The sequence below is a fragment of the Ceratina calcarata genome, unplaced genomic scaffold, assembly GCF_001652005.2.
Source record: "Ceratina calcarata isolate Rehan_Ccalc_2016 unplaced genomic scaffold, ASM165200v1 scaffold470.2, whole genome shotgun sequence".
Taxonomy (NCBI): Eukaryota; Metazoa; Arthropoda; class Insecta; order Hymenoptera; family Apidae; genus Ceratina; species Ceratina calcarata.
Window position 1 is genome coordinate 590,832 of NW_017171129.1, and position 8,956 is coordinate 599,787.

The window sequence follows — 8,956 nt, forward strand, 5'->3', positions numbered from 1 at the left end:
TTTCTTCCAACTTCGCGCATGCACACCAAATACCAAAAAGTTTTCTTTGGGTTACTGCTAATTACCATAAGAGTACATGCAAATTTTAAGTGACTATAATTTTTCAAAAATCGCATGAATTGATTTAAAATTTTACAGATAGCTCTTTAATAGTAATAAGAATCTATAATAACAAATTCAACATGCTAGCATCGTTTAAATATTGATGTGCCATAAATCGTTTTGAGTAGCTACCAGCTACATAGTGCACAACGCGCCTGTGCGAAGATGTCGTACTTAGTACATACAAGGAAATTCATTACATCGTAATTTACTAAAACATTTTATACCATTTAACTTTTCCCAATTACGTGCGTTTGTACAACCATTAAAGTGACAATGGTTATCTCCTGCGTTGAAAATTGATCCGCAGATAAGAACAGAACAATGGTAGACTATCGCACTCCGATTGACGCTATCTACCTTATGTATCGTCGCCTAAAGCAACAAATACGATGTCCGCACAGGCTCGACTTCGTACAGACATAAAGATAAGTTAGTCAACCACGAATTATTAATCAATGTTCACCTATGAGACGAGTAATATAAACTGGAAGCTAGCGGAAGAATTTCGGACCCGGACGAGGATCAAACATGCCGAGGTTACAATTTACTGAATTCGCATGTGGGTGCAATTAAACTGCAGAATTTTTAAGAATATAAGGTAACAATCATCATTATATCTTATCGATAAGAATAACACAAATCTTATAACTGTTAGGTTTGGAAAAAGCGATTTTCAAAAACTGGTGAAAAATTACCCAATTTGTTATTGCTAAATTAATAATTGAATATTGGATACTTAATTAATTAAAATTATACTTCCAGGCAAGAACATAGCACGCTGTCTTTAATTTCTCGTGTTACGATTATGTTACCGTGGAAACTATGTCTAGTATGGAAAATGTATCTTCTATGAATAACATAAGTTGACTTCAGTTCAATGAATTCTCTTATTTAGGAGAGAAATACATAATCTGGAGTAGGCGAAATGATAGCACACTGGAAATATGTTTATATATTCTTCAACGTTTGAGGATCTTGCATGGAGTTAGTGTTCAATTTGTGTTTAGAGCTTTGTTATATATTCTCATAATGGATCGTGGCAAAAAACTTAGGTCGTCGATATTTAGTCTTAAGATAGTTTTAAGAATTTGCTATCCCTGTCTTGTACAGGGAACGGGGACGATTTTAAGAATAAGCAACGACTCTGAATACCGGCTTTAGTGAAAGTGGAATTAGCACAATTTTAGTTTTGAGATAACAAAAGTTTTCTACTACGCAAATTGCAAAAGAAGTTAGTTATAGTTTGAAAGTCTGGAACACCCTGAATATAATTTGTTGGAAGATCCAAGTGCATGGAAAGAAGAAAAATACAGGAAGGCCAGCAGCATTATTTGAACGAGATATACGAACAACAATACATTCTACTTCCAATTCTTGTGCTACTGCGAGGAAGATTGCTATGAAAGCTGAAGTCGAAGCAAATATACTAAATGTTCGTCGTGTACTTCAGACTAGTTACATTCTAAATTAGTCTAGAATAATAACAAAACTATTGTTAAACGCAAGAAATAAGGAGGCACGTATTGTTATTTGCAAAAGGATATGTACTTTAGAAAAAGATTTGAAGGGAAGTGATTCTTACAACTGAAAAAAGGTTCAACTTTGATTGACCAGATGTACATATTATTATCATGATGTTAGTAAGCAGCCACTAACAAAAATTCGACGTCAAATGCATGGAGGTGGAGTAATTGGTCGATATTGGATACAAAGTGAAGACAGACATTAAGTTTATTCAAGGCACAATGAATAGTGTCCGTTATCTGCAACTAATAAATCAAATTTATACATATGGAGGACGCACTGCTGAAACTCTATTTATATTCCACTAAAATAATACTGCAGTACTGCTAAAACTGTTAAAGAATACTTTTTAAACGAAAATATTTCCACTCTTCAATTGCTCTCATCGAAAATTTGTGGGCAATGCTTTCGCAAGCAGTGGAGACCTACAATTTCCAAATATAAATGAATTAAAAACTCGTAATTCAAATGAATGGGAAAATTTAGCTTAGGCAGAAATTAAAGAACTATATAATTCTTTACTTAAAAGGTTGATAGAAGTCACGTCCACACATTATTAACAAAATATAGTTTGCTGTATTCATTGTTATATGAAATATGTATACTTTTGTTCCATGAATCATATTTATCTTTCAAGTGTGCTGTTTCCCTTTCAACTAAGAGAAGTTATTGAACTAAAGTAAATCTGTTTGCACATTCGCAGGTTTGTTTTACATAGTACACAGAATTTTCACACTAACATAAGCTTAACAAGAGAAATTAAAGATAGCATAGACTATCTCTGCTATCTTCTTGTCTGGAAGTGTATTCTCCATCTCCTCTTCTATATCTCACTGCATACTGACAAGACGTAGTCATAGAATCTGATATACCAATCTAAGATTAATCCAATTTTCTTTTACAGATTTATATCGTACTGACACAAAATGTAATATTTCAAAGATAGTATTCTTGTACGTATTACGTTTAGAATGGGGAAAGTTATACCGATGAGCTGGTTGAACCAGATATTGTTGATTTTAAGTATATCATGCGTGTTGCTGTCCTTAGTTATAGAAAAATGGGCTGGTCTCACTTCATTACCAATATACGTTTCTATTTCCTGGGCAATTTTTATTCTAATCGCATCGATGTGGCTCAGCTGTTACTTATTTCAACTCGCACTGAAAGCAAACAGGCCTCTCGATATAAAATTCCTTAACGATTGGCTGCACCGGAAGTTAATAACAGATCTAAAGTTACAAGATTTGGAAAACGAGATTGAATGTAACGATAAGAACGAGAACGAAGTGCGAGGGGCTCAGGAGAAGAAGAAGAGCTCTGGTCCGAAGGATATTTCCTCGAGACGAAAAAGGGCAAGAGATATATTCAATTTAACACAAGAAATCGATGCGAAGTGTATAAACGTTTGGTATAAATCGATCAGCGAGGATAACGAATTTCCTAACGAGGCGCGAGAGTTGCTGAAGAAGCTGCTTACTAAATTGTTCCAGAGAATCACCGCGATAGACAAAGTGAAACTTACTCATAAGCTGTCCAATGTGTTCTTGTTGCATTTAAAAGAGTATCACAAGTACGATTTCTTTAACGTTTACGAGCTTGAATACGATAAATATTTTAATTAATGTGTTATTACAGAGCACTGCGTCGGGTGGAGAAAGGAACCGCACAGAATTTAGAAGAGGCATTCAAGTATTTGCATCCAGGATCCCGGAACCCGTCGACATTAGAACACATGCTTCACCGAACCGTTACTATCTTGGCACAAGAATTTTTACAATGGGAATTAACGAGTTCATTGCCATGCAAACTGTTACTGTCTATCCTAGCCAAGAGATTATTGATAGTTATCGAAACTGTGAGTTCACCAAATTGGCTGTTTCAAAGTGTGTCAGACTTATTAGAACTCATACCGGAGAAATTTAAAATCGAGAGCACAAACGAAACCGTATCAGATAGTCAGGTGAGTTTAGAGTCAGATTGTAAGACCGTATCACGTTTCTACGTTTATTAATTGTTTAGAGAATCGTGTCCAATGCTTTGGAAGATGGAATGGCGTCAGCTACGGCAGCTGTTATCCCACGACCGCTGCCTAGAGCCAAATCTGAATCATCCAACGGATCTTCAACTGAAAACAGAAACCCTTCGCTGTTATCCGTAAACAATAGGAGGCCCAGCTTGCGTTTAGACAATTTAGCTACGGAGCACAGAGGTCTGTGGGGTCAAAGCCTCGTGGAAATTGACGGTGAAGAGGATAAGATATCTCCTGTATACGAAGAACCCACGGATTTCGCTACGACGATTGCCAGGCTTCGAACTGTGCTTCTGCAAAAGTCGACAGTAAACACGCCCTTGTGAGTATTAATCTAATTTCGATTCATATCGAGTTTTCATGGATTCAGTTTTCAGACAAGTAGAGGAGAAGTCCTGCGTGGTATACGAAGGTAGTCAATTTACAAATCTGACGATTTCTTGGACGGAGTTTCACACGGCTCTCGACGGTTCCCAGCAGTTGCTCTACTGCATACAATTCGACGACGTAGAGCAACGCGGCGTCGACCTGTTCGTGACTACGACCGCTACCGTCAGAAGACAATACCGTGATTTTGCTCAGTTACATGCTAGTCTACAAGAGGTACGAAACCTTCGTCCCTGTCACCGTTTTATTGGGTTGGGGAATAAGTTCGTAGCGTTTTTCACCGAAGAAAGGAAAAGTTTTTTCGGCAAATCCCATTGAATGAAAGTGATTGAGGATCGTTTTATGATCGCAGTTCATTTTTTTCGCCAATTCATGACTGGTTTGGCGACCGTTCTCCTTCAAAAGTGATTTGAGACGTTCTTCATCGAATTCAGAAGGCCTTCCGCTGCGGGACGCGTCATCGACGTTAAAGTCGCCATTTTTTAACTTTGCAAACCATTTCCGTGCTGTAGACTCGCCTATGACACCTTCTCCATACACGTCGCAAATGTCCCGGGCTGCTTCGGCAGCTTTTTGACCTCGATGAAAAGCAAAGAAGAGCAGGTGTCGAAAATGTTGATTTTTGCCTCCTGGGTATTCCATTTCTAAGCCTCAAAACTAATAAAAAATTAAATAACTCAAAAATACAATTAACATAGTTTTGTAGAGCAGAAAGAGTTCTATCGAATGAATACTTACCCGTTGCCAAACAGCAAACAAATCGTTGTAAAATAAAAGAAATTATAAAAACGCTATGAATTTATTCCCCAAACTAATACATTCGCGTAACATGAAATTTTAATAGATTCCAGAGTTAGCGCCGATCATGTCGAACCTCGTTCTACCGGAAGGCGGCCGAGTGGAGTTAGAGAATTATTTAAAAACGTTGACCACGCGTTTGGCGAACGAATGCCCGCCGCAACTGCGACACTTTTTACGACCGAGCAGTAACGCTAATAAAAAAGCCGATGTGGTCGCGCCGCGGTTCGACAAATTCTTAGTAAAAACAGTGAGCGGCGTTTTTAATACCTTAAGAACAGTCGTTCCAGGTTTCGAAGCCGAGGAAGAGGAGCTCGTCCCGTTACCCACGTTAATGCCGCTAGCCGATATACCGTGGAGGTTCGTCGAAGATATAAAATCGGTAATTATTTCGATTCTTATCTAATCGAGACGTGATCCGGTTCTATAAAGATTGATACCGTTAGAAGAGCTTGTCATCGGGACTGAAACAATTAATTGCTGAGAGAACCGAGTATTCCTGCGTGGACAGCGCTTACGAAGCTGTCGACTCCATGGACGGTAGCAACGATTCTGCATTGCTAAATCATTGGCTGGAGATCGTGAAAAGTGCTGATGAAGGTGACTATATCACAGAATTGTTCTTGAAAGAATGCTATTTTTTTCATTTCTTTTGCAGAAGACGTTGACGAGCTGGATTCCCATTTAACGTTAACGTCTGTCACCGTAGATCTCATCTGTGAATTATTGGCAGGAATTAGGAGTAATAATGCCATACAACAAGAAGCTGTCGTCAGGTGGTCGAAACTAGTCTTTGGAAACGTCACCGAATCCATATTACAAGTACGAAACTTATTATTAGTACTCTCGTGCTCCTTTATGCACGTTCATTCGACATCTGCCACGCGTGTTTCCAATGAAATATTCTTCAGGCCACAAGTGCCGCTGCACCAAGCGTACTCACAACAACAATTTCCCGTTTCGTTTATTTGCATATCATGTTTGGTCGTTTGTTTCCATTATTAAATTCCTGAGGTGCTCACTTATTACCTCGCCACTGCACACGATCAGTTTGGAGAAACTTTGCTGTCACCAGAATATGGATAACGCGGCAGTCAATGTGTTAAATCTTAGTTTCGAAGTTTCAATATATGCTTTATAATTCTGTTCAATTTGCAGACTGCAGTCCTACGAATTTTCGACCGTTTGGGCGACACGTCGTTTTATAAGATACGAGAAGAACTCTCCGAGGAGCCGTTTGTAACTGTGAAGGAACGACTGTTACGAGAAATATTCGGTAATGTTCCCAATGACGTGAAAATGGTATTCGGCGATGAGGACACGTTGAACATTCTGAGATACCTACTCGAATCTTGTGAAATAAAGAAATTGAATATAGATTTAAATCTACGGATATTAGATGTTCTAGCATCGCAGCTGTTAATTTCGTGTAGATCGTAGTACGACTGTCTGTGGATCGATTCGATTAATTTTTTATCCGAGACCATGACTCAAATTGTTCAAATGTATTCCGATCGAGAATGTGGCGGTGTACCAAGTCTGTTGATTTCACCATATAGAATTACACGAGACTCTTCGTAAACCATACTGTGTACCTGATTACATGTTTACGATAAGAATGCCAAATATTTTTTCCACCGGTCAACAGCTACTTCTGTAAGTTGGCCACTACGCGCATTTCAATTATACACTTCTATTTAATCCTTAAGTTTTGTACAAAGGTCGATAAAAATCTATCACATCTTGCAAAATGAAACGAAATCTACGATTGCAAAATCTGAATGTAAACAAAAGAACTTAACTGACTAATGTATATATACGAATAATAATATGATGTTTAATTTGTAACTTAATTAGGACTCCTTCCCTTTAGTCAGTCCCTTTTGTTTCTCCAACTGTGCCCTGGAACAGATCATTGATACAGACAATAAAAATCTGAGAATGCATTTCACTTTCATGTAATCTCGACTACCTCAGTTGTTGGTTAAAATCATCCTCAACGTCGTCGTCGTCCCAATTGTCCTCCCAAACGCTGATATCCTCGTTGTCCTCGTCGACCGCGGTCCAATCTACCGAGTCACCGATTACGTAGAGGTTAGGATAAATTCATATCATAATTCTGAGGAATTATACTAAATACCTTCCGCAGGAAATTCCTCGAACTCATCGTCCTCCTCTAACAGTCCCAAATCTACTTTTGATTTATCGGCTTTACTCTCGGACATCATGAAATTTGTTCGTATTTACTTCTCTGAGTGAATCGTTAGTATGTACACAACGTGATTCAGTACATTCGTAACTATCGATAGTTCCGCCATTTTGAAAGAACGAGCAAATTTCAAGATGGCGACAGTGATGAAGTTTCTGATTGGTGTAGAAAGAACCTGCTACTCGTGCAGCGCTCGCCTCATATGAACTGCGCGCATTTAAAATAATAAATGATAAGGTAGAGGAAAGTGATGAATAGATTAGTAAATTAATTATTACTGAATTCTAATAATGTTGTACTGAAGTTCGTGCAGCTACAATGTTATTATTCAATTATTTAAGTGATTCGCGCGATCCAATCATAATCACGATACTTTCTTACGTCAATAAAATTAATATTGTTATTGCAATTAAATATATATAATAATATATGAAACATATACATTTCTAGTGATGGTAGTACTAAATAACTACTTAAATACATATAATACAACCACGAAGTAGTAAAATAAAAATTATACATATGTACAATTGTAAATACTTGTTATAATTTCTATTATGCATTTTTTACCCATTTTCCAAAATAAATAGTAATTTTTTTTAATACCGTATCATATAATTCATAAATCATAAGCTATTTCAGGCAATTTTAGCAGATATGGAATAGATGTGAACATCATATGATTATAGAGAAGCTATTTACAATTATGCGTTGTACAAAAGAATATTATATACAAAAGTTACATGATTTAAAAGAGTAAGAGTGTTAATTTCTTTTATAAGTAGAGGCGTTTCGGAGATTTGAATATCAACTTTGTTCTTTTTAAACAGAATACTATATATATTTTATACCAAAAATAGTAGAGTATCGAATTGTAAAGCCGGTTATTCATCTGAGCACGAATGCGAACGAGGCAAGGCGAGGCCGAACGAGCATACATATGTGGATTGTGGACGTGTAACCGAGGCGCGGCAAACTGCATTCGGCTGTTCGCCGCACAGACTGAGGCATTCGGGACCCGAGCCGATCGGAGTCGGTACTTCAAAGAAAAATTTGGTTACGTATGGACAGCATTCGTGTACGTTCCACCTACCTTGCCTATCTCGCTGGATCATCGTTCACTGCGTTCGTTGTGGATCACTGTCTCGTTCATTGCCTCGGCAGACTTCGTTCGCGAAGAAAAATTTTACAAACGAGGCAAAACGAGACATTTGTTCGGACTCGCCTTGCCTCGTTCGCATTCGTGCTCAGATGAATACCCGTCTTAAGTAAAAAAGTATTAACCGTTGTTAGCCCTAACCTAATAGCTAACGAGTAATTTCATTTTATTACTTGAAAATTTTCTTCACGTAATATCAAGTTGAAGATTCAACCTTATATCACTTTCCGCAGGACAGCAATGTTTACGTGACCTAACCTAGCCTAACGGCAGATATCGGGCAATGTGGAGGCCAATTTGCTGCCAGACTGCCGTCATTCTTTGATGACAGTGCACAGTTGACAATCTGCCGTCAGATTCTGCAGTAGACCTGCCGAAATCCTGCCATTGGCATATTTGACTGAATTGGAGGCAGCCTCATAGAGATAATATAGATAGAATACAAGAAACCATAAGCTCGTCTGTAAGTGGAATTGACGCACTGCTAGAAAGAAAACGAAGACGAAATTTACTATCTCTCTTTGTTTAACAGCAGCAGAGCACATCACATCAGCACATGCTGTATTATTTCGTTGCATTTCGTTGTTAGATTGACATATTTTTTTAGGTTATTAGCAGTTATTACAGATTATTCATTACTAACAATGTCGTGTATTGTTTGCAAGAAGTTATAGGTACCAGGATGTGCTCGCAGTTTTCATAAGTATGATGAATTGCATACGTAATTAAGTCAAAAGAAAAT

At 37.7% G+C, this 8,956-nt stretch overlaps 2 protein-coding genes across 3 annotated transcripts; one reads left to right on the forward strand and one right to left on the reverse strand.

The window, feature by feature from the left end:
- The first annotated feature begins 235 nt into the window (after window positions 1-235).
- LOC108627419 (uncharacterized) lies at window positions 236-6,687 on the forward strand. Of its 2 annotated transcripts, none has more exons than XM_026815569.1 (9): window positions 236-703; window positions 2,534-3,202; window positions 3,268-3,592; window positions 3,652-3,983; window positions 4,039-4,264; window positions 4,893-5,228; window positions 5,293-5,446; window positions 5,505-5,668; window positions 6,005-6,687. In XM_026815569.1, the coding sequence occupies exons 2-9, from the start codon at window positions 2,601-2,603 to the stop codon at window positions 6,284-6,286; spliced, it is 2,421 nt and encodes an 806-aa protein (XP_026671370.1). In that variant the 5' UTR covers window positions 236-703; window positions 2,534-2,600; the 3' UTR covers window positions 6,287-6,687. The 2 variants fall into 2 exon arrangements, with proteins under 2 accessions (XP_026671370.1, XP_017884151.1); XM_018028662.2 differs by having other exon boundaries at window positions 5,296-5,446.
- Sem1 (Suppressor of exocyst mutations 1) lies at window positions 6,524-7,189 on the reverse strand. Its single transcript, XM_018028663.2, has 3 exons — window positions 6,987-7,189; window positions 6,819-6,915; window positions 6,524-6,748 (listed from the first exon to the last, which is right to left on the reverse strand). The coding sequence occupies exons 1-3, from the start codon at window positions 7,072-7,074 to the stop codon at window positions 6,700-6,702; spliced, it is 234 nt and encodes a 77-aa protein (XP_017884152.1). The 5' UTR covers window positions 7,075-7,189; the 3' UTR covers window positions 6,524-6,699.
- Between the last annotated feature and the right edge of the window lie 1,767 nt (window positions 7,190-8,956).